The sequence below is a fragment of the Myxine glutinosa genome, chromosome 4 (genome assembly GCF_964187855.1).
Source record: "Myxine glutinosa chromosome 4, kmMyxGlut1.1, whole genome shotgun sequence".
NCBI classification, from domain to species: Eukaryota; Metazoa; Chordata; class Myxini; order Myxiniformes; family Myxinidae; genus Myxine; species Myxine glutinosa.
In genome coordinates, this window is record NC_136264.1 from 192801512 (window position 1) to 192828107 (window position 26596).

Here is a 26596-nt window from a genome sequence, read left to right on the forward strand (position 1 = left end):
CTTCCCCTGCGGAACTGGCTCCCCCCACCCTTTGCAGACGCAGTCCTTGCAGATCTTCGAAGTTAATCAACGGTCATGCCCATGAGGTCCCTCACGTGTTGCTGTTCTGGGGAATACAAAATGTCGTCAGTATCTTGTGTCTCAATTTCCTGGTCAGGGTACAGAGCGTAAAAATCCGAATCCGAATCACTTGAAGCAAAGAGATCCGCAACATGTGGATCAAAGAGATCCGAAACATTTGGATCAAAGAGATCCGAAACATTTGAAGAAAAGAGAGGGACTTCCTTTATGTCAAAGTCTCCCATGGGCGCCTGGTCGGCTTGCGGGTCTAGGATATCCACGTCGGGTCCCTCGACCGCCAGACCCAGTGTCGCAATCAGATCCATAGTTGGGTCGGAAGGGGGCGTGCAGCTGTCCGCTTGTAATACATAAGCAGCGTTAGCCAGTACACGCAAGGGGTTTATAGCACAAGTATCACAGTCATCACATACACCGTTACAGGCAGCAGCCAGTTCCCACATGGGATCCACACAAGTATCACAGTCGTCACAAAATTCAATGCAATTTTCTGGAGCGCCGGTCACGTCTGCCTTGTTGAAGGACCCGTTCAGGTCGACGGCCTCTGTGGTCAGAACCATAGTCGTTGTCGGCGGCTTTTTCACTTTCCATCCTGTAAAATACTTTCTCATACAGAGGAGGACTAGAGATTTCATTAGTGCCCCCCAAATTACTACCCCGATTATCACAGCCAGTGCGGTCAATAACCACTTCACTATGGTGCCCGTCCATCCCTGGAACCAGTCAGTGAGCCAGCTAAATGTATAAGAATTTTCGCGCGCGATCCGATCGATCGTCAGGGCGTGGCTAGTTTCCCTTAGTCTCACTTCTGCATCACCATTGTACGCATGTGAATTACCGTGTCCAATAGTATGTCATGAGCCGTAGCGGTGTCGTTTGCCACCTTTTCTAGGGCCAAAGCCAATTTGTCTATCCGGAAACTATCCATGACTATGCCCGCTCCTGGGAAGAAGAAACCAAACACCTTTTCCCATAGACTCCCGTGTAGTTTAGTGGTTCCATCTTCGTTCATGACTGACCTCTTATAACGCCTGTCCAAGGACTTTGGGTCTAGCTCATCCAGTATCTCAACGTCAGGAAGGACTGAACCCAGATAACATGTGCCCCCCCAATTATTTGGTAAATAGGGGTAAGCCTTGTCGCCGCATATAAACATTGTCCCATGGGGTGGGACCAGGTGGGTGGATAAGCACTGGAGTCCCTTTACCACCCCATTAATCCTACTAACCCCCCTAGAGAATGTTATAGCCGTTATGTTGTGGTTGCGTTTATCTTGCAGTACTATTCGTAATGTAATCCCCGAGCTCCCTTGTCCCAGCTTCCCGGGGAGAGTGTAGGCGCATTCTGATTCTCCCATACGCAAGTGGCCGGAACCCTGGAGGCAGACCCTCCCTTTCTGTGGTTTGACCCAGACGGGGGCAGGCCTCTCGGCCACATGGGCAATCATTGACGGGCGATAATTAAATTGTCGATTGCAACTCTTGCCGTTGTCAACCCCTTCTCTTTCCAGCGTGGTGACTAAACATGGGGAATCGATAGGTTGTGAGCAGAGGTCATTGAGGGACAGAGGTAGCACTATCATGTGTATTCCTGTGGTGCCTGCTTGGGGAAAGCGCATGCACGACCAGCAGTGTGTCCTATTTTGAATTGTTGCCACCTCCCTGGCCACTTTCCAATATGTGTTTTCCCCCCTCTTTGGGGCCTTATTCTGGGGTTGTGGCGTGAGTATGTATTCGATGCATGGTATGTAGTTCTTTTCGCCACCGGCCGCGCCAGGGGTCCAGACGCTGCACCGGACCTGCATAGTCATGCCTTTCTCTAGGCGCGTGCGTGTTTGTAGCTTAAAATCAGGGGTTCCCCATTGGTATCCTGGTTGGGCCAAGGTCTTAATGCTAGCTTGCCCGTCTTCCCGGAACTCTCGTTGCTTTTGTAGTACCATGCCAACGCGTCCAGGCCCTGCCGACGGTGCTAGCCAATTTATGTTCACCCAATTTGTGTGCAGGGCTCTCTGTTCGAAACATGGTAGTGATACTCTTTGTCCCCATGTTACGGTGAGGTGTCGGGTTTCGTTTTTGCATCTATTGGAATCGGAGTTTCCCCTAGCTGCTGTCGCTATCAATAGTATTGTACCTATGATTAGGCCCATCCTTACTGTGTTCTGGGGGTGTGGTGTCTGGTGCTTGTATGGCCAACTTACAGTGCGTGGCGTGGATCCACGAAGTCTTGCCCTCGCAAAAGACTGCCGTTGGTGTAGTCGGCAACACCTGGACTGGTCCCTTCCACCTTGGTTCCAAGGCGTTCTTGCGGGTGAAGTGCTCCACGAACACCTGGTCTTTTTCCTCTGGTGGAACACCTGGTCCACAAGTCTCCTGGGAGCGCCTGGTCTACAGGTCTCCAATTTCCTAATCCACTTTTTTCAAGTGGATCCAATTTTATCCAATATTCAATTTTTTTAAATTCAATCCCATTTAATCCAGTCCAATTCAAATTAAATTCAATCCTTCTCTCAGCATCCCATTACCTGTTTCCAACATCAATAAAAATAAAATTATAAAATTAATAAAAAATCAATCATCTCAACTCTCAAATCGAATCAAAAAATAAAAATAAACGAAAATTACTTCAGCGAGAGTTTCAACTAGAATTAACACAAACAAACCACCATTAACCTCCATTAACACAAACAAACCACCATTAACCTCCATTAACCTCCCCCTATTATTTATTTATTTTCACGAATAAACAAATAATAGAAATAACCTGGTCTACTTCCAATTTCAATTCTGGTCAGTTCTGGTGTCTGGTCACACACAATGTTTTCCTCACCCACTGTGATTCGCTCAAAATAGATTCTCACTGTTATGTCTGAAATTCGTCTCATGAAAACCCATTCAAGAGTCCGGTGTGACAGACAGACAAACACATAGACACGCTGAAGACCCCAGGGTACCCATCAAACTAGCTTGTCCCCAGATCAACAACACAGCGAAACATGTAATTTTACTAAAATAATCACTTACTCATAACTAGCTGGATAACTAGCATAACTAGCTCAACACCTGGAACTCATAACTAATACTCATACCACTAATTACTCATAATAACTCATAATTACTTCTGTAATTACTCATGCCAATACTTACTCAAAATAATGTAATATCCCAATCTTCACCCCTTATGCAAATCGAAGCACCCCGGACAACCCACAACCAATATCAACCACTGTAGCCGCCTTCCCCTCCAGGCAGCCACACACAGCCACATACATCTCCACCCACGTCACACAAGACAACAGCCAACGAGTGTGTCCACCACACAGAAACCTTTGGCAATGCAACAACCGAACTCCCAGACAACCAACAACAAAACCCAATCCATCTCCATGGCTCATCAAGCAGTTCCAACTTAATCCAGCTTCACATACCGATTTCCCCAAAAACTCGTGAAACTTCACCCCCATTCTGGAAAAACCCTGGACTAAACCCTGACACCCTAAATAACTTCAGACCCATCTCCAATCTACCCTTTCTGTCAAAAGTTTTGGAACGTGCTGTGGCCACTCAACTCAAACATCACCACTCTGCCAATAACCTGTATGAAACATCCCAATCCGGATTCTGCTCCAGCCACAGTACTGAAACTGCTCTCCTCAAAATCACCAGCGACCTTTTCTCTCCTCTGATGCCGGCAACCTCAACATTTTCATCCTCCTCACCTCAACGCCTCCTTTGACATCATCAATCACACCATCCTCCTCACCCTGTTTAGACCAGCTTGTGCCTATTAAACCCAAATTAGTTCACCCCCAAGCCTACAAGGACCACCTACAGCACTGCAAAGATGTCCTCTACTCCACCTACTACCCTCAAATTATCCACTCTGGCTCCGGAATCCCAAAAGCACTCTTCTCTACAATAAACAAACTAAATAAACAAACTTTACAACGTGAACAAAACTCCTCAGCGCCCTGGATACCGCCACCTGTCATTCAGAGTAGACAACAGCATCTCCTTTCTGGCTTTCAGCATCTCCTTTCTCCTTTCTGGCATCCAAATAAAATTCTGGCTTCAAATCAACTTCCTCGAACTTAACTATGATAAATCTAAATTAATCTTCGTTTGCCCACAACCACTCATAACTTTCACCCATAACTTTGCCCCCAACATCGATGGTCATTTGAACACAAATTGACCAAAATTAATCGAACAAAACACTTCCATTAACTCGACATTCTTTTCACAGCACAAAGTTCACTTGAACATCTTTTTCCTGGATACTCCCTCTTTATTTTTATACCATACCATGCTTCTCCACTTGCAACCCAAATATTTTCCATGGAATAAATAAAATGAATTTTTTTTTTTTTTTTTTTTTTTTTTTTTTGAATCTTCTCATTACTCGAAAGTTTACAAAATGTCCCAAATCTGTATATTATTTTCTACTGTGGTTATATTAAACCATTATTTTACAAAATCCAACTTTCAATAAACTGAAAAATGCTTCGCCATGGAATAGTCCACCACTCATGTAAATAATCATAAGAGTTCTGCGAAACATCTCCATCTTTAAAACTTAGCCAACCAAATTTAAACCACATGTTTTCCCCCCAAAAAACAAGTCACATTCTTTGTATATTGCCAACATTGTTCATCGTTTAAGTATCATCCAGAACTAAATTTTTATAAACCATCAACTTGTAGATGCATTTATTTATATCCCATTAACCCAAGAACTCTCAATTGCTTGGTTATATTTTAGTAATGTCATATATCCATATTTCTTTTCCAAATTGTTCCTGATATACACATTAATCCCATCTGTCTTCGTTTCCAGATGAACTCAAATCAGGAAATCAACACAAATCCTTATTACCTCCAATCAATTCAAAATTAAATCAACAATTCAAAACCAGATCGGATCAGCGATCAGAAATCACTTTTCCAATCAACACATTCCAAGCAACAATTCATTCAAAGACCAAGCTTAAAAACACAACTCTCATCTTACTGTGACAAATAAGCAACCAACCTACTTCACACTAAACAAATAACTTTTCATCACCCCTTTCTTCTCCACCGCCTCTTACACTTAAACAGATCATAATTACTCACTCATACACTGTTGCCCATCACCCAGTTGCCCCAGACCCAAACACAGGTTTGAAATCCCAGTAGGTTGTTCTTCAATCCCAACCATCATGTGATCCCAACATCTCTCCATTTATTTCGTTCCTCATGGGGTTGGTGTTTTATGGCCTTTACCTCTTACCCAATCACACTGCACATTATTCCCCGTCCTTGATGGATAATTTTACATCCAGATGGGCACAGCATCCCATTTTTGGCGACCCAGCCCTAAAACAAGCCCCTGGACTCCTTGCAGGCTGGACCAAAACCCCCGGACCTGCCTCCATGGAACAATGACGCCTAAGCACTCAATTAGCCCTCCCAGTACCAAAGACTTACAATCAGACCGACAGACAGACAAATAACAGAGGCATGTCGCCAGCCCCAGCACAGGACATCACCTTTCCGGGCAGGCCCACAACAACAAAAAACTCGATATTCTCTGTCCACTAATTATGTACATGATTTTGGTTTTACCCACAATATAATGTCCCGATATTCTCCAGATTTAAGTCCTATATATCCTGTCGTTAAAGCAACACCCTGTAGACTGACTCCGCCTGTCGTTCTTCCAAGGTTAGTGAATTGCCTCTGACCTCTTACCCTTACATATCTCGAACAAAGGTCAAATAAACTTCGAAAGGTCAAACTTCAAATTGGGGTAACCAGCGCTTTATTATCCCACAAGTAATGCAAGTCCGGCGACAATGGACAAATGACCATTAATGTGGCTCTACATAGCATAATGCTAACTTCTACGAATCCAACAACCGTCACAATGTTGTGGACGAATCCAACAACCGTCCAGGAACTTCCGTACGAGGCGTGCTTCACAATGCAGCACCTCTCTACCTGGTGCACCTTTCGCACATCCCTCCTCGTTCGCACAACGCTTCATCAACACACCTCCTCGCGCCCACACCTTGGCACAAGCCACACCACATACCGACAGTTGAAACCTCGATATTCCTCTTTCCTCGGATCAGCGTTCTGTTGAAACGTGACATTTCTGCTCAAATTATTGAATTTCCAAATACTCTCCCTGCAGCGCCCGTGAGGCAGCTTGTCCCACATTATCTGCCTCCAGACCCATATGCGTTTTAATAACTTAACCTTATCAGCATACTAAATCTGTGTCCGCATCGATCAACACAAATGCATCGATGCATCTTCCAGCCGCCACTCCGCACTGTACCTTACTGTATGAACAAGACTTCCTGTTGGAACTTGGCTCCGGAAATTAATTACTCTGTCTTGAAATCGTTTATTTTAGCCATCTTAAATAAATCCATCCATCTATCCATCTTATAAATCCATCTTAAATAAAAATCCATCTTATAAGTAACGTATTCGTCCTGTGACATTGCCTGGCATATATGTCGCAGCCGGCCACTATTCCGACATGGCTCGTCTGACATGAACGTCCGACATCCAGCAAAGTCGAAATGACCCACAATGCATTTGGGCACACATCCTCCTCTGAGAGTGGGCGAGTTATCGCCGGCACTCTGAGCAGATAATTAAACGAACATTGCCAGGATTCTCGGATAGACGTTTAATTTCACAACACACATGACAAAAATCCGATTTAAATTCAGAGATCGCCGATCGACCTGGCACAACCATCTCAACGCGACGACGCCACGCCGCCCCCCGTCTTGGCGCGCACCCTCGTGCCTCCACACGAATCCCAACACTCCCTGCACGCCGCTCTATTCGCGTTCGCGGCGGGGTTTACCTCGCGTTGGGACATGCAGTCGGCTGTCATAACAAAGTGCTGTCATAACAAATCTACGACCTGACATGTAGTGAGCTGTCAGAACATTGAGCTGTCAGAACTCATCCCTAGCTAACAGGATCTCCGACGCTTGACCTCTCTGACCCAAAATGCACTATATGACACCAATTCCAAAGGTGAGCTGCCTCAGCGATACATCCCACACATACAATACACAATATCTGCCATTGAATGAACTCTTCAATTCAAGTAAAACACACATATTGATTCGAATTCTGCAACCATCTCCAAGAAACCGCTTCATATCAACAGTAGATCGACAAGGGCACTCCGGGTGCTTTCCTGACCCGATTTATATCAATTCGCTTCCCAAACAACTCCCAAACAGATGAAAATCCGGACTCAGTTCAGGACCTCGCCTGTTCTCTCGGATAGACGCTAAAATGGACATTCCCGGCCTGAATTTCCCCCAAGTCGAGCAGATCGCTTACAAAGTTTCACACCGAAACCCTCTGCTTTGCACATGACACACAGACAAACACATTGGCCAGACACACACGTCAATTAATATCCCAATATACATTCATTCCTCACCCATGTTACGTCTCTCATTCAAGGAAAAGGATTTTTGGGACGGGTTTGGACGGGGGTTGGTTGAGGTGAAAAAAAGGGAAGGCAGGGTGGGGTGTTGGGGTGTTGCCTAGAGCCCCGGGACTGAGCTCAGGTCTTGGGGGGGTGGGGGGTGTTGCCTAGAGCCCCGGGACTGAGCTCAGGTCTTGGGGGGGGGTGGGGGGTCTTGGTCTGGTATCTGGTCCAGCGGCATCACTCGCTGTTTTACTTGTTTAACTACCTCCTTAATTGTTTTGTCCTGAACTTTGCTTCCTGAACTTGCTTCCTTTGGCTCTGAAGCTTCAAATTCCTACAATGCAGCTCCTGCTTCAATTTTCAATATTTCAAAACCTAACCTGTCCTTCTCACCCTGTGGCCACCTGGCCCATTTCCTGTGAGCTTATTTATTTTCTCTTGTCCACCAGATCCTGGCCTGCTTTATCTGGACCTCTTGTCTAGAACTTAGTCTAGAGCTTCCTGGCTTGACCTCGTAGTTGTCACTACCTTCTTGTCAAACCTACCTGGTACCTACGCATTTCACCCTTCCTGGCCATGTCCCTTTGGCCGTCTATGTTCCTATGGCTTTCTATCTAAGTTTAGCCACAGCCCTTCGTTCCCTGGCATGCAATGGCATACCCCATCTTGTCTCTGGGCTGTTCCTTCCTGGAAAAATCTTGGCCACCTGGTTTCAGCCTATATGGCTGTCCGACCTCATTTTCCCCTCTCCCTTGTTAAGTTATAACGTTACCCTTACCGAACGTTATCTTCACCGATATCTTCACCGATATCCTGCGCAAATCCTTTTACTGGCCATGTTCCTATGGCCCTCTTAAGTTCTACCTAAGTTAGCCACAGCCCTTCGTTCCCTGGCATGCAATGGCATACCCCATCTTGTCTCTGGGCTGTTCCTTCCTGGAAAAATCTTGGCCACCTGGTTTCAACCTATATGGCTGTCCGACCTCATTTTCCCCTCCTGGTGCTAACTGTAACTTTAAGCTTACTGTTAAGTCCTTCCTGGTTTATCCTTACTTGTTTATCCTGGCTTTAACAAAGCTACGCCATTCTGAGGCCTAAATGAGCCTCTACTTACAATTTCTGTTCGAGTGCAGACAGCGGGGAAGACAAGGAGACTGAACCCGCGCGAGGGAGGAAGGTACGAATTTGGAATAATAGCCCTCTGATATAAAACAACTCCCACCTTTAATCAAATCAACGTGCCGGCGCCGGCCTCAGGTCAGCCTTCCTCCTGTCCATCGGGCTCCGTTTCCCGTCCTCCGCGTCTGTTGACACCCCACTCCTGGTACCATCTGTGAAGAATCAGCTCTTCGTTTGCAAAAGAAGTCCACAATAGCCTGGAATGGCGCAGCTTTATTAATAACCAACTTATACAGATCCGGAGGAGGCCAAGACATCTATAGCAAGAGCCAGTCTCATGCCACGTCAAGCCTTCCTCAAAACACATCGATTCCCAGTCCATTTATATAGGGACACGTTTTATCAGGAAATCTCCGAGGGAACAAACAAAACTGGGAGAGGTTCCTCCCCGGTGTGCCAAGCCCCCACCGTCATCCCTGTCATTCGGGGGAGTCAGCCCGTCCTTATCATTTGGACCAAATGTTTCTCTGGGCTCCGAGAAAACAGAAATGTAACTCACAATGAGGAGAGTGTATGCTTAGCCAAACAAACCCATATATTTTATGGGTTTGTGTACATGAGTAATCCAAAGCATGTTTATACAGAGTCATGCGTTGCTGAGATTAAAACAAAATATATATGGTTAACGATCATGTCATTCTACTAGCATTACGCAAAAACAAGCGCATGTGGGCGTGGTTTTACGACCAGCCTCGAAAAAAGCACACGTATACAATTTGTTCAGCATGACCTCAGCGAGCCTTTTCTCATCCAAAACTAAAACGAAGCAAAAACCCTTTATTAACTTCATGAAAATAGCATTTTTAAACATCATATAAATCATAACACATTAGCACCCAACGTCTATAACTGAACTTTAGGCAATAACAAATCTACTACTTGACACATGTACACATTTACGAAGATAATTTGCATCACCCCACCTTCAGAACCTCAGGTGAAAGGGGAAAATTAAGTCGATATAACCTTTGCCATATGACCCGTAGTCCCCTTGGCAAGTTTAGTTGGTTGAGATTGAATAATGGTAACAACCGAATACACCGACGATGTTCAGGTTTTGATAGATTTTGATACAGATTTCGTAGATTTTGATAAAAAAGTAGATTTTGATGCAAGGTGTCACGTGGGCCACCTAGGACCAAGGTTTTGGCGGCCCAACAGAGTTTTTGGTGGCATTTGGCACCCAGGCCACCGCTTATTTGGAACCCTGCTTATATGCTAGTTGCACCATTGCTTGGAGCATGGCAGTGCTGCCAATGCAGTACCACCTGTTCTCCCAGTAAGCTGGTTCTAATTTTGTGGACCCCGGAAGGGTGACATGCTGAGTCAACCCATCTGGTGTTAATGGCACGGCAGGAGCTCCAACTCAAGACCCTAATATCTTAAGCCAGCCTCCTTAACCGTTAAGCCAACACAGGCTTTTTAATGTAAACATAGGGGCAATTACCCTGGCGCTCACCTGGTAGAATAAACAGTATACTGCACGGACTAAAGGTATTTTAAACCAATTTGAATGCTTGCTAGAAGACAGGGCAGCACGTAGAATCATACTAACATAATCATAAGGCTTTAAATAAACAAACAAAAGAATACCTATTTTGGGGGGCAACCCTCCCCCTCCCCCCCCCCCCCCGCACCTCCCCCTACCACGCTGTGTACCTCCTCGGACCCCAACTTTTCCAATGCCTTGAACAAACATTGGTACATCACGGATGATGAAGGTTGTGGTGACGTTTCATCAAAATTGTGTGTGTAGGTTCTGAGAAAAAAGCAAATACCTATTTTGGGGGGAATGCCCCCCATAGACCACCTTAGACCCCAAATTTTTAAATGCCAGGAACAAACCTTGGTACAACACAGGTTATTAAGGTTGTGGCCAAGTTTCATCAGAATTGCATATGTAGTTTCTGAGAAGAAAGCAAATACCTATTTTGGGGGGGGCAACCCCCCCCCCCCCACCCCTCCCCGTAGGTCACCGACAGGGACAATTTTTTTTAATGCAGTGAACAAACTTTGGTACATGACGGTTGATGAAGGTTGTGGTAACGTTTCATCGAAATAGTGTGTGTAGTTTCAGAGAAGGAAGCAAATATCTATTTTGGGGGGTCATACCTGGATCCACTTTGACTCCCGGTAGACCCCCCTTAGACCCCGATTTTTTTTTTTAATGCCTTGAACAAACTTTAGTCACCATACAAATATCATTTGTGCCAAATTTGGTCGCAATCCCATCAGCGGTTTTGGAGAAGAAGTTTCAAGTGTTGACGGATTGACGGATTGACGGATTGACGGATTGACGGACTGATGGACTGATGGACTGATGGACTGACGGACTGATGGACTGACGGACTGATGGACGGACGGACTGATGGACGGACTGACTGATGGATGGACGGACTGACTGATGGACGGACTGACTGACTGACGGACTGACTGACGGACTGACTGACGGACTGACTGACTGACGGACTGACGGACGGACTGACTGACGGACGGACTGACTGACTGACGGACGGACTGACTGACTGACTGACTGACTGACTGACTCACTGACTCACTGACTCACTCTGACTGACTGACTGACTGACTGACTCACTCACTGACTCACTGACTGACTATCGCATAGGCTCCCCTGAACTTTGTTCCAGGTGAGTTAAAAATATAACCTCAGTCATTGCATAATTGATGGTCAGGGCCTGAGCATATGCTTCTCACTTATCATGTCACATTGGTTTCTCTCCATTTGGTTTTTCACAAACGAACTGAACCTGTTCTCCACAGTGCATTGCTTGAGGTGGGTGGGGATGGAGGTGAGAGTGGGGGTGCATTTGGGCTAAAGTTGTACTTGACTAGCTAGAGCCTTTTAAAGTAAAGAAACACGAATTTTGTAGTATGGCCTGAAGCCGTTTTCCTGAATCCTGATGTAATTTCATCGATATGGATCCTGCATAATGGAAACCTGGATTTTTGAAGGAAATGTCAGAGGCAATTGTGATAAATTGTTTCCACAAATTGACAACAAACTGCCGAGTTCTTTCCTATTGCTGTTGAGTAAAAGCGTGCAATGTGCTTACGTCGGGCTCAAGTAAAAGTGGCCGTGTTTCTGTGTGAACACACACTTGGGACATTAAGTGTTCATAAAGACTCGCTGTTCACCTGTACTTTCACACTTTCATACTCAAGGGTGCCCTGCAAGAGACGTGCAAATCAAAAACAAGTCGAAATACTCAAATCTGGGCGCATCGTACTCATGATATACATCTTCACAATCCAATTATTTTTCATATAAACTTTGGGGAAATTTTGTAATTTATAGGCTTCACAACGTACAGAAAGGTTTAGGGCAATACACCTGACATTTACCGATAAGAGTAGTCAAAGGTTAACGTGGACCTCATCAGGTGATAGGTTTTGATTACTGGGGGAATTATTTCTACGACTTCACAACCCATCTCAGGTAGAGTTGTGGTCATCTTTGTGATTTGACGGTAAACTGTTATGGAGTAATGTTATGCCACCTTAAATCTGCATATTAGCTCATCTCACTTCATTGCATAACAAGTCGCTGCGTTAATGGTTATCCCATATTCATGTAATTCCACATGAATTCCACCACAAGCTTATCTGGCTGTTGGCAGAACTTTATTTTATTTTTAGCTGTGGGGACCAGTAATGTCTCAAAGCCATGCTGGCTTTATTTGACTCTTTGACTTTCTATGCGAGGTCTTGTGGCTTGTCACAAATATCTACAAGAAATCATGTCCATCCCTCTGATGGCTAGCAAGCTCTTTTCCAATGGCCACTGAGTTCTTGTTTTTTTGTTGTTTAATCAAACGTCATTTCCTTTTGAACCTGCAGTGCCTTCAGAAAACATTCATACAGCTTGACTTTTTTCACATTTTGTTGTTCCAGCCTGAATTAAAAATGCAATAAAGTTTAATTTTTTTCACTGATTTACACATAATACCCCATAAATGTCAAAGTGGAATATTCTTTTTAGAAATATTTACAAAATAATTTAAAATGAAATACAGAAATATCTAATTTACATAAGTATTCAACCCCCTGAGTCAACACTTCGTAGAAGTGCCTTTGGCAGCGATTACAGCTTCGAGTCTTCTTGGGTCAAGGATTTGGGAAGTTTCTCCCATTCTGCAGATTTGCTCAAGTTCTGTCAAGATGGATGGGGAGCATTAGTGAACAGCAATCTTCAAGTCTTTCCACAGATTCTCATTGGGATTCAAATCTGGGTTTTGGCTAGGCCACTCAAGGACTTTCACATTCTTATTCTGAAGCCATTCCAGTGTTGCTTTGGCTGTGTGCTTGGGGGACATTATCCTGTTGAATGTAAATCTCACCGCAGTCGAAGGTCTTTTGCATTCTGAAGCGGGTTCTCCTCAAGCATTTGCTTGTACTTGGCTCCATTCATTGTTCCCTATATCTATCCTAACAAGTCTCTCAGTCCTTGCCACTGAAAAGCATCCCCATAGCATGATGCTACCACCCCCATGCTTCACAGTAGGGATGGTAGTAGATGGGTGATGAGCTGCACTCTGTTTCTGCCAGACGTAGCACTTTGCATTCAGGCCAAAGAGTTCAATTTTCATCTCGTCAAACCACAGAATTTTTGCCTCGTGCTCTGTCTTTCACAGGTCTTTTTGCAAACTCCAGGAGAGCTGTCGTCTGCTTTTTTTTCTCAGGAGTGGCTTCCGTCTGGCCACTCCCCCATAAAGCCAAGATTAGACACTCAAGAAATTGTTTTATACCCTTCCCCAGATGTATGCCTCTTCACAATTCTATCACTGAGTTTCTTGACAGTTCGTTGGACTTCATGGTCGAGTTTTTGCTCTGACATGCACTGTCAACTGTGGGACCTTGTACAGAAAGGTATGTTTCTTTCTAAATCATGTCCAATTGATTGAATTGGACACAGGTGGACTCTATTCAAGTTGTAGAGACATCTCAAGGATGATAAAAGGAAATTGGATTCACCTGAGCTCAATTTGGAGTGTCATAGCAAAGTGATTGAAAACTTATTGACAAGACATTTCAGATTTTCATTTTTAATTATTTTGTATAATTTTCTATTTAAAAAAATCCACTTTGACATTGTGGTGTATTATGTGTAAATCGGTGCCAAAAAATTTCAATGTAAACCATTTTAAATTCAGGCTTTAACACAATAAAATGTGAAAAAGTCAAGGGGTGTGAATACTCTGAAGGCAATGTACCTTACATTTCAAACTGCTTCTGCTTCTTCTGCAATTTTGCTTGTAGTATTCTTGTTGATTCTAAGCCTGGTGTTGGCTTAGCGGTTAGGGTGCTGGGTTGGGATCCTAGGATCCTGAGTTTGAATCCTGGTCGATTGCTGAATTAACGCCAGGGGGGTTGACTCAGCCTGCCATCCTTCCGAGGTCAGCAAATTGAGTACCAGCTTGCTGGGATGAATGATCCCGGTGTGTACCTCAATTTAGAATAGGTACACCGTATCCCAGCGCATCGTAAGAGGTGACTAAGGGTTGGCGTCAGGAAGGGCATCCGGCCTTAAAAACATTGCCTCAAACAGGGAACCATGAATGCCATGGCGCCCGCAAGGCTAACCCCTGCTCGAGCAGGGAAAAATGGCCTTAAAACGATCATTCATTCATTCTTGTTGATTCTCCAACAAAAGCTGTTCAACAAAATTAATGTTTGTTCAACAGAATGAGTGACCATAATTGGTTACATGTCATAATGTACAACATCACAAAATAGCTCACATGTCTCTAAAAACCTGCTGTGCTGCTCTTGAACATCCTCTTTCAGGTTATTTTCACCCTATCATTTCCCCTATATCATCTTCCATCTTCTTGGAAACCAGCCAACATCACTCATTGCATTGCATAAAAAGGTTCCAAAACAGATTCCCCTCAACTACAGACCTATCGACTTACTTTCAATCATCAGCGAGGTCTTGTAATCCATCATCACAGTTTATATGATATCCTTCCTTTTTCTCCAGCAACCTCATCTCGGATCACCAATTTTTTTTCAGACCAGGTCATTCCACCTTGGACATGCTCTTTCTACTCACCAAACAATGGATGGAGGCCCTCAATGTCAGATATGATATCAGGGCCATCTCTCTGGATGCATCTCCTGCTTTTGATACAGTCTGGCATTCTGCCTTCATCTTCCAACACTCTGCCTGTGGCATCCAAGGCCAACTACACACCTGGCTCACTCACTTCCTCTACTCTCAAAGCCAATGATTGGCACTCAACGAAATCCTTTCATCTCAGGTTGGGAGTGTGACGAGGATGAATTGAATAGATTTTGGTGAAGATCTGGATCCAATAATTTTTAAATGTGAGATGGACCCAAAAAGGATTTATATAGTATGATATTTCAAAAGGTTGTGGACGAGTTCTGAGAAAACTAGTTGGTAAGTATATCTATATATATATATATATATATATATATATATATATATATATATATATATATATACATATATATATATATATATATATATATAGATATATATATATACAGTCACGTGAAAAAGTAAGTACACCCCATGTAAAGTTTTGACTTTTTCAACATATTTCAACATATAGCTATTTGATCTTCATTTCAACAATATTGATAGATAAAGGTGATATAATATAACAAATATCATGAAACATTTACATTTTGTAGTCCATTGTATAATTTAAAAAAACATAAATGCAAATTTCACATGTGGAAAAAGTAAGTACACCCCTACATTTATCACTACTTCAAATACCTAAAATTAGAATCAGGTGCACCAGCTCAGGTGCAAATGATTAGAACATCGTTAGACAGGATCTTGGAGGAACCTGTCTTATTTGAACCTCAGACATTTAGTTTGGTTTGCTCTTTGTTGTTGAAGTGTGCGGCGTCACCATGCCTAGATCAAAAGAGCTCTCTGAGGCCTTCAGAAAGAAGGTTATAGATGCCTACGAGTCTGGGAAGGGATTTAAAAAGATCTCCAAACAATTTGAAATCAATCGTTCGACTGTCCGGAAGATCATCTACAAGTGGAGAAGATTCCAAACAACTGCCAACTTGTTCAGGCCAGGCCGCCCCAGCAAATTCAGCCCGAGAGCAGACCGCAAGATGCTGAAAGAAGCCTCTAAGAACCCCAGAATGTCATCACCGGACCTCCAGATAGCTCGTGCCACTGTTGATGTCAAAGTGCACGAGTCTACTATTAGAAAGAGGCTGCACAAATTTGATCTACATGGGAGGTGTGCCAGGAGGAAATCTTTGCTGTCCAGAAAGAACACCAGGGCAAGAACTAAAGTTTGCCAATGAACACCTCGGCAAAGACCAGCACTTCTGGAACAATGTGCTCTGGACAGATAAGTCAAAGGTAGAGCTATTTGGCCACAGCACCAGAAGACATGTTTTGCGAAAATCAAAGAGAGCATTTGACCACAAGACCTGATACCTACTGTAAAGCATGATGGTGGAAATATTAAGGTTTGGGCAGCTTTGCTGCATCAGGGCCTGGGCAGCTCACCATCATAGAATCTACTATGAATTCTTCATTGTACCAGAGGGTGCTTGAGGATAATGTGAGGCCATCTGTCGGAAAGTTGAAGCTCAACCGAAGGTGGACCTTGCAACAAACATACAAGTAAATCCACCAAGGAATGGCTGAAAAGAAAGAAATTGAGGGTTCTGGAATGGCCAAGTCAAAGCCCGGATCTAAATCCCATCGAGATGTTGTGGGGTGATTTGAAATGAGCTGTGCATGCAAGAAACCCCTCAAACATCGCACAGCTGAAAGAATTCTGCACGGAGGAGTGGGCAAAAATTTCTCCCAGTCGATGTCAGAGACTGGTAGACAGTTATAAGAAACGCCTACTTGAGGTTGTTTCTGCCAAAGGGGGCAACACCACCTATTAGAGCCAAGGGTGTACTTACTTTTTCCACATGTGAAATTTGCATTTATGTTTATTTAAATTATACAATGGACTACAAAATGTAAATGTTTCATGATATTTGTTATATTATATCACCTTTATCTATCAATATTGTTGAAATGAAGATCAAATAGCTGTATGTTGAAATATGTTGAAAAAGTCAAAACTTTACATGGGGTTACATTACTTTTTACATTACTGGGTTACATTACTTTTTCATGTGACTGTATATACCCCACAAAGATTGGGTTAACAACATGCTATCAAAAAACCGAGGCAAATTCCTTGCTTCTGCGGTTGTTAGTACCGTACACCGCTTATAATAAGAAATCTTTATTGTCCCATATTCAGGGAAAGTATTCTTTGGTGATTCTTTGGTTTGGTGGAAATTATCATTGATTCATGAACCATACACCGCTTCATTCCATTAACTTTGTATTCACGATATTGAGATTAAAGTGTTATGGTCATATTTACGATATTATTATTATTATTACTATTAAGAAAATGATACGACTGAAACGATACACTACTCTATGAAGAAACCTGGGCTAAATTTGTACGAAACGGCCCGAAGGTGAGGTATTACGTTTTGTTGGACTAGACGTCGCCGATGCTTTTGATATTTGATGGTCATTTTAACAATTGGTTTGTTTGTGTTTCACAGTGAATGAAAAACGTAAAGGTAGAGCATGGCGATTGTGATATATGACCGGTTCGACGATATGTTCGGCCTAAACGAAATTGGAATCAAAATGCCGGAGTGTGGAGAGTCAGCCGCCGTATCGCCGCAATGACATCAGACTTCATCACATCACCCTGTCATGTGACCAGATCCTCAGCTCTGATTGGTATACGTTTGAGGGGACATACATACAGATGGACAAACACTGTTATAGACGGCTTTGCCCTATCGGCTACGCCATAAAAAGAAAAAGGGATGAAAAACACAATGAAACTAATAACTACTAATAACTAATGAGGTTTATTTTGAGTCATTCCCTTGTAATATTTTCTTTGTACACCGATCAAAGTGAAAAGCTCGCATCCGTGGTGAATTAGATGTAAGACATCGGTGATGCATTCTTACAAGGACTAAAATGCCTTGCATTCGTGGCCAATTTGCACTTGCAGATGCCAAATTTAGGTCCAAGAGGCCTTTTGGCAAAACGCAAATGTTTATCCAAAGTCTGTTCATCTGCCCCCATTGTACCTCCTCTACTCCAGCTGTGCAGGCAAATTTTGGCATCACATAAGTACCTATTGTACCTTATGTGATGCACTCATTGTGAAAAACTCTCTCACTGGTTTTAAAGAAAAAAGGATTTTGTGGAAACATTTTTCAAAGTTTTGTTGAAATGCAAAACCATTGTTTTCATTTTGCAAGGGTTAGGGTCACCATGTCCTGTTCGGACTCGGGCTAAGGTTCGACTTGGGGCCATTGAGTGCTGTTGGGTTTAGGATCATCAATCAGGTGTTATCAAGGTCATCAGGTGTTGTGAATTATCCACAGATAGCATCCCTTCCCCTCTCCTCCCCCCCAACAGCAACGATATTTAATTAGGCAGGAAACACCCGCACCCTTTGGTAACATTGATGGTCGCCCCCCTCCCCCTGCCCCCACCCCTCCATGCGAAGGGGGGATGGGATTTAGTTTTTGTGACCATGACCTGACCCTGGGTACTACCAACACGTTTGCAAAATTTGGTGTATATCGGACCAGCCGTTTCTTTTGTTTTGGGTTTTTTTTAATCACAATAACATACTTATTATACATACAGAATTGCCTTATTAGTCCCTGACCACTTTCACTAGAGGGGACTACAAGTTTGCTCTCCATCCCTGTCTTTTTTCTGGTCTTCATCAATGATCTTTCAGACTATCTGGAAAATCCTCTCTATCTCTTTGCTGACGACTCCACTCTCTGCCGCTCCATTCCTCATCCCTCAGATCGGCAGTCTGCAGCCTCCTCACTCTCTGCAGACCTGGACAAAATCACAGACTGGTCAAACAAGTGGAACATGTCTTTCCTGACAAATCTCACACTCTTTTCATGTCTCTCCGAAAAGACTGACTGGATAACCCTCCAATCTACTTTCTCAACAATCCTCTCCAAGAAGTTCTGTCACTCAAGCTTTTGGGTCTCACTATCTGCCATGATCTTTCCTGGGAAAACCACATTTCCAAGCTGGCCTCCAAAGCCAGTTGCCGACTGGGAATCCTCCGTTGTGCGAAGTCCTTGTTTGGCACACCTGAGCTCCTCACCACATACAAGGCTTTCATCAGCAGCTCAATGGAATACTGCTCTTTCCTCTGGGCTGGTGCTCCTGCCTCACACCTAGCTCGTCTTCACGCTGTTGAAACCAAAGCTTTCAGAATCATTGGAATCTCTCACGATGAAGCTGATTGTGAGGTCCTTTCTCACCGCAGGCTGGTAGGTGGTCTTTCTGTCTTCTGCTGACTCCTCTCTGTAGTCAGCAGAATCTCTGTTGCCTTGCTCCTCCAGCTCTGTCCGTGCTCTGTCCCCCCCAATATTTCTGCAGGACACGCAAGATCTGCCAGCAACCCTCTTCTGGTGAAACTTCCAAAATCAAGACTAACTGCTCACCTTCACTTTTTTATTCCCCTTTTTTCCTCCGTCTAGGCCAAAGTCCCACACTCTGTTCAATCCCACTCTTCCTTCCGGGTCTTTAAAACAGCTCTTAACCACCTTCTCATATCTTCTCACATCCAATACCATGATCTGTTCTACCCACGTTAATCCACCCCAAACCCACCTTCTTCAAATTCCATGGTTTCTTTCCTGAAAGTCCTTGTAATGTCCATCTTGTTTATCCCGTGTACCGTGCCCTAGCCCTTTCTCTCTTCCACATTTCTCCTGATGTCCCTGTTCCCTACTGTTGTTGTGCTTCCCTCTCTGTCCCCTCTTGTCTCCTGCTCCCTTTATGATATGTTCTATGTGTTGGCTCTTATACGAGCCTCGACTTGGTATACAAAAAAGGGTTAAATGTGATACTTCAGAACAGCTGAAGGATTTAAATCAAAATTGTTCGAGTATGTATTAATGTGGATGGAGGCATAGCCGTCGACGTCACGACCTCAAAGAGAGAGTGCCGTTCTGGATTAGTGTTTTCAGTTATCCTTCACCATTGAGAGATACTGTTAAAAACTACGCATAGCACGATATCTGAAAAAGTCGTGGACGGATTCGGACGAAACTTTGGTGGACAGATTGTGTGTGTGTGTGTGTGTGTGTGTGTGTGTGTGTGTGTGTGTGTGTGTGTGTGTGTGTGTGTGTGTGTGTGTGTGTGTGTGTGTGTGTGTGTGTGTGTGTGTGTGTGTGTGTGTTGTGACAAGGAATAATTGATGAAATTTTGTTGAAGATTCAAATTCTGATCTGGATCAGAAAATCTTTTTAAGTGATTCTTCACCATTGAGTGATAGGCCTAAAAATGATATACAGTATCGCAGGATATCTCGGAATTTTGTGGACAGTTTGGGTGTGTGACAAGGACGAATCTATTTGATTTTGGTGAAGCTCCGGATATGAGTATTTTTTTTTCATTTTTTATGTTGTTCGTCACCATTGAGTGATGGGGCCAAAAACAATATATAGCACAATATTTCAAAAAGTTGTGGATGACTCATGCCAATACGAGGTGGATGAGTTGATTAGGCGACAAGAACAAGCCAATTAGATTTTGGTTCAGGTCCGGATCCAGATATGGCCTTTCAGTGCGACACGAAACGTCAACTATTCAGCCTGGTGGAGGTTTGCACTCTACCGAGTGCCATTCTGATTTCTTGCTGTTTTTCAAGTGGCAGGTTTATCAGCAAGACTGTACTTGTGCGGTCTATCTGTGACAACTTGCCTTTTCCCTTTTTCTTATTTTTCTTTCCTGACATTTTTCTTCCAGCCGGTGGTATAACCGACTAACACCTGTATGTTTCGTTTGGACAACTGTTATTATTAAGTTGTCAAATTATCAAAACTGTCACAACGCAAATGGTGATTCTTCAAATACCATTGCGTGTACATAACTGTAGCAGTCGCTTGAAAGACCGTTTAAAGTGAACACACAGATGATGAAAACACCACTAGTAAAAAATAAAATAAAATAAAAAGGCTATTTTATGTGGACTGGGACTTGAGTTTTTGAATCATCTCACACTGAAAGTAAAAAAAAAAGCCCCTCGCAATTAATCAATTTATCCGTGCATTTCTCATCATATCTGGCAGAAGCATCAATTGAAGGAGAGATAACTACGGGAGTAAATTTGCAAACCGAGGAACACGAACACTTGGGGCACTCCAAACTGCTGAGACCTGTAAAATGAAACCATGAAGAATGCAGCGTTGGAATCGATATAATTGCAGCAGAGTCTGACTTAGGACAATGGCAAGCTTTTAGGTTTTTTATATTTTAAACCATCCAGCACTTTCTTTGCCAATCCATTCCAATGAATGTGTGTTTTAAAATGGTAGGTTACTGTGTTTGCTCAGGGTTTTATCTGTAACCCTTCCTTCACCACAAGCTGAAGCCCCTTTCAAGCAACCACGCGCTGAGGCCCCTTTCAACAACCACGTGCTGAAGCCCCTTTCAGCAACCACGTGCTAAAGCCCCTTTCAACCAACCATGAGCTGATGCCCCTTTCAACCAACCATGAGCTGAAGCCCCTTTCAAGCAACCACGCGCTGAGGCCCCTTTCAACAACCACGTGCTGAAGCCCCTTTCAACAACCACGTGCTGAAGCCCCTTTCAGCAACCACGTGCTGAGGCCCCTTTCAACAACCACGCGCTGAGGCCCCTTTCAACAACCACGCGCTGAGGCCCCTTTCAACAACCACGTGCTGAAGCCCCTTTCAGCAACCACGTGCTGAGGCCCCTTTCAACCAACCACGTGCTGAAGCCCCTTTCAGCAACCACGTGCTGAAGCCCCTTTCAACAACCACGTGCTGAAGCCCCTTTCAACCAACCACGCGCTGAGGCCCCTTTCAACCAACCACGTGCTGAAGCCCCGTTCAGCAACCATGTGCTGAAGCCCCTTTCAACCAACCACGAGCTGATGCTCCTTTCAACCAACCACAACCTGATGCCCCTTTCAACCAACCACGACCTGATGCCCCTTTCAACCAACCACGAGCTGATTCCCCTTTCAACCAACCACGACCTGATTCCCCTTTCAACCAACCACGACCTGATGCCCCTTTCAACCAACCACGACCTGATGCCCCTTTCAACCAACCACGAGCTGATGCCCCTTTCAACCAACCACGACCTGATGCCCCTTTCAGCCAACCACGACCTGATGCCCCTTTCAACCAACTACTGCCTGATGCCCCTTTCAACAAACCATGAGCTGATTCCCCTTTCAACCAACCACAAGCTGATGCCCCTTTCAACCAACCATGAGCTGAAGCCCCTTTCACCCAACCACGAGCTGATGCCCCTTTCAACCAACCACGACCTGATGGCCCTTTCAACCAACCACGACCTGATGCCCCTTTTAACCAACCACGAGCTGATTCCCCTTTCAACCAACCACAAGCTGATGCCCCTTTCAACCAATCACGAGCTGATGCCCCTTTCAACCAACCACGAGCTGATGCCCCTTTCAACCAACCACGAGCTGATGCCCCTTTCCACCAACCACGAGCTGATTCCCCTTTCACCCAACCACAAGCTGAAGCCCCTTTCCACCAACCACGAGCTGATGCCCCTTTCAACCAACCACGAGTTTTAGCCCTTCAACCAACCACGAGCTGAAGCCCCTTTCAACCAACCATGAGGAGCGCTTCCCTCCATCAACCAGAGCCGTCTTATCGCATGGATACGCTGGGCAGTTGCCCAGGGCCCCATGATTTTAGGGATCACGTGAATAGAGCGCGCCACGACTAAATTATATAAAATACTAGCAGAAGTACCCGGCATTGCCGGGCGGGGGAGGGGAGTGGAGGGGAACGGGGGGGAGGGGAGAAGAGTGGGAGGGGGAGAGGGGAGAAGAGGGGGGGATGGGGAGGGTGAGGGATGGGAGGGGGTGGGAGGGGCTGGAGGGGGAGGGCGGAAGGGGGGAGGGGTGAGAGGGGGGAAGGGGGGGAGGGGGAAGGGGGGAGGGGAGAGGGAAGAGAGGGTGCGGGATGGGATGGGAGCGGGGAGGGGGGGGGGAGGGTGAGGGATGGGATGGGGGGTGGGAGGGGGGAGGGGAAGGGGGGAGGGGGGGACCCCGCAGAAGTACCCGGCATTGCCGGGGAGGGGAGGGGGAGGGTAGGGGAGGGGAACGGGGGGGGGAGGGGAGAAGGGTGGGGGAGGGGAGGGGGAGAAGGGTGGGGGAGGGGAGGGGGAAAAGGGAGGGGGAGGGGGGAGGGTGGAGGGGGAAAATGGAGGGGGAGGGGAGAAGGGGAGGGGTAGGGGGTAGGGGGGAAGGGGGAGGGAAGGGGATGGCCAGTCAACAATGACGTTGCAGTTCTCATGGTCGGAGAGCAGCACAACAATCGGACATAGTCCTGCATATTCGCAACAGCACGAAGCGGATTTTGGAGACTCAACGATCCTGTGCCGTCCTCCAGTACCGGCGTTGCCGGGCGGGGGAAGGGAGACCCGTACGCATTCCCAACCCGTACATTCGCCCTCTCGCCTCAAGCTCACTCGGACAAAAGCCTCGCACAAATTACACCGTGAAGGCCCAATGGTCATGTCTATGCCACAAATCACGGGCGCACTGAATTGAAAATATATAGAACGCTCATACTCCGTGAAAAGTGAAGCCGCCGTGTCGCCATCTTGGTCAGCACGACTCGACCAACTCGCTTCGCGGATCTCGTTTTGTGTGGCAATAAACTGCTCCAATCGGTTACGGAAGGGTTGTGGAAAGACGTTTCACAGCTGTTTCAAAGACATTTAATTCATATCGCACAAAATCGATACAAAACACGATCGCATAAAAGGTGAAAAAACGTGTGACGTGTGACGGGATGGAACATCACGTGATCGCTCTGAGCGAATCAGTCTGGCGGCGGGAATGGAACATCACGTGATCGCTCTGAGCGAATCAGCGAGCTGCTCTGGAACCGGCTGAGATTAGCGGGTACTTCGCTGAAATGCGCTGAGGTAAATATGAATAAAAAATATGGATCTCGTCAAATATGGTCTCGGCCATGTTCGTCCCAGGCTCAATGGCTATGTCTATGCCAAATATCAAGTACGTGAGCCTCTCCGTTTAGGAGTCTATCGGTAACATTACACACACACACACACACACACACACACACACACACACACACACACACACACACACACACACACACACACACACACACACACACACACACACACACACACACACACACACACTGTGTTTTATAGATATAGATAATCGTGTATAAATATATACGTAGCCTTGTCAAACAGACTAATTCTTTCCAGGTGGACAATTCCTTGAGCAAAATGAAGCGTACCTATAAGAGTGGAGCACAGAAGAGGAAAAGAGCTGCAGATGAGGAAGAGAAAATTAGCAAACTTCCAAAGTTAATTTTTTTAGTTTTCATTTCAGTGGGTGGGTGGGTAGGGGCCCCAGTACATTGCTTTTCCCAGGGCCTACAATGCTGTTAAGACGGCCGTGCCATCAACTAGGAACATTTTTTTTTTTTTTTTTTTTTTTTTTTTTTTTGTATACAAGATCGAGGCTCGTGAAAGAGCGAACATTAATCACACAGAAAGACAAACCGACACATAAAACATATAACATAGGGAGCGGTAGACAAGATGGGGAGAGAGGGGGAAGGACACAAACACAACATTTGAGAGCAGGGACCGAGAGACATGGAGACATCGAGAGATCTGAGAGAGGGCGAGGGCTTTGGGGGGGGGGGGGGGGGGGCGTGGGAAGGGGGCAGTGGGAGAGGTATAAAACATATGGACACTGCCAGGACTTCCAGGAAAGAAGTTGGAATTTCAAACAAGGTGGATCTGGGGTGAATTAGCGGGGGTAGAAAAGATCAAGGTTTTGGATGGGGGAAGAAAGGAGATGGTGGTGAACAGCTGTTTTAAAGACCTGGAGGGAGGAGTGGGATTGAAGGGAGTGAGGGAGTTTGTTCCAGAGGCGGGAGAAAAGAGGAATGAAAGAGTGAAGGTGAGCGGAGAGCCGAGATTTCGGCAGTTTAACCATCAGAGGGTTGCTGGCAGATCTTGTGCGACCTGTAGGAATATTTGGGGGACAGAGCACAGAGAGAGCTGGGGGTGCAAGGCCGGAGAGGAGTCGGTAGAAGACAGAAAGACCACCTACCTGCCTGCGGTGAGTGAGTGAAAGGCCCTCAGAGATAGCTTCATCGCGGGAGATTCCAATAATTCTGAAAGCTTTGGTTTCAACAGCGTGAAGCCGAGCTAGGTGTGAGGCAGGAGCACCGGCCCATAGGGGAGAACAGTATTCCATTGAGCTGCGGATGAAAGCCTTGTATGTGGTGAGGAGCTCAGGTGTGCCGAGGAAGGACTTCGCACGACGGAGGATGCCCAGTCGGCGACTGGCTTTGGAGGCCAGCTTGGAAATGTGGTTTTCCCAAGAAAGATCATGGCAGATAGTGAGACCCAAAATCTTGAGCGACAGAACTTCTTGGAGAGGATTGTTGAGAAAGTAGATGGGAGGGTTGACCAGTCGATCTTTTCGGAGAGACATAGTAAGAGTGTGAGATTTGTCAGGATTGAAAGACATGTTCCACTTGTTTGACCAGTCTGTGATTTTGTCCAGGTCTTCAGAGAGTGAGGAGGCAGCAGACTGCCGATCTGAGGGAAGAGGAATGGAGCGGCAGAGAGTGGAGTCATCAGCAAAGAGATAGAGAGGATTTTCGAGAGAGTCAGAGAGATCATTGATGAAGACCAGAAAAAGCACGGAAAAAGAAAAAGCACGAAAAAGCAAAAAGCGCGGGGGCCCAGAACACTGCCTTGGGGAACTCCAGCTTGAACAGGAAGAGGAGATGAGAGAAACCCATTCAGGGCCACACGTTGACGACGACTAGAGAGGAAGTCCGCCAGCCATGCGTGGAGATTTCCATGGATACCAAAGGAGGAGAGTTTGGTGAGCAGAGCGGGGTGCCAGACCGTGTCGAAGGCACGTGATATGTCGAGGGAGACAGCTCTAATTTCCTGTTTGGCATTGAGGACCTCCATCCATTGTTGAGACAGCAGAAGCAGCATGTCCAGAGTAGAGTGACCTGGTCTGAAACCAAATTGATGATCAGAGATCAAGCCATTGGAGAAGAGGAAAGATTTCATATCAGAAGCAATGATGGATTCCATGACTTTGCTGATAATTGGGAGAAGGCTGATTGGTCTGTAGTTGCTAGGATCTGTTTTTGCACCTTTTTTGTGCAAAGCGGTGATGTTGGCTGATTTCCAAGCAGATGGCAGTTGACCTTGAGCAAAAGAGAGGGTGAAGAGAACAGAGAGAGGGTGAGATAGAGCAGCAGAGCAGGATTTTAGGACCCGTGGGCTGATGCCGTCGGGTCCAGTTGCAGAATCAGAGTCGAGGGTTGACAGAAACTTTTCCACCTTGTCAGGAGGAAAGGACACGGAGTCCAGGAGCAGCAGGGTATGACTGGGTATGGTGGGTACAGAGAGGGATGGGTTTGGGACACAAGATTTAGAGGCAAACACAGAGTTGAGGCATTCAGCTTTTTCACGTGCGGAGTCAGCTGTGTAGCCGTTTGAGGTAAGGGAGGGGATGGAGGGGGAACAAACACCAGAAACGGATTTGACCAGACGCCACCAGGATTTGGAAGAGGGAGACAGATAAGAGAGTTCGGTCTTGAGAACGGAGAGATATTGTTTCCTGGCTCTCCTGAGGGTGGACACACACTTGTTTCGGGCTTTGTGAAAGGAAATGAGATTTCCTTCCGTTGGATTTGCTTTCCAGGAGACGAAGGCAAGTTGTTTCTGGGCAACAGCCTCACCACAAGATTCCGT

At 45.4% G+C, this 26596-nt stretch overlaps 1 protein-coding gene across 2 annotated transcripts in view; it reads left to right on the forward strand.

The window, feature by feature from the left end:
* FHIT (fragile histidine triad diadenosine triphosphatase) overlaps window positions 1-26596 on the forward strand; it is a 153014-nt gene that overhangs the window by 6830 nt on the left and 119588 nt on the right. The window contains exon 1 of one of the 2 annotated variants that reach the window (XM_068114152.2): window positions 14888-14987. The exons of the other annotated variant lie outside the window; for it this stretch is intronic. Within the exon in view, the coding sequence (XP_067970253.1) occupies window positions 14954-14987 (34 nt within the window). The 5' untranslated portion in view covers window positions 14888-14953. Of the gene's footprint in view, window positions 1-14887; window positions 14988-26596 lie in introns of those variants that run through there. 2 annotated transcript variants of the gene reach the window in all.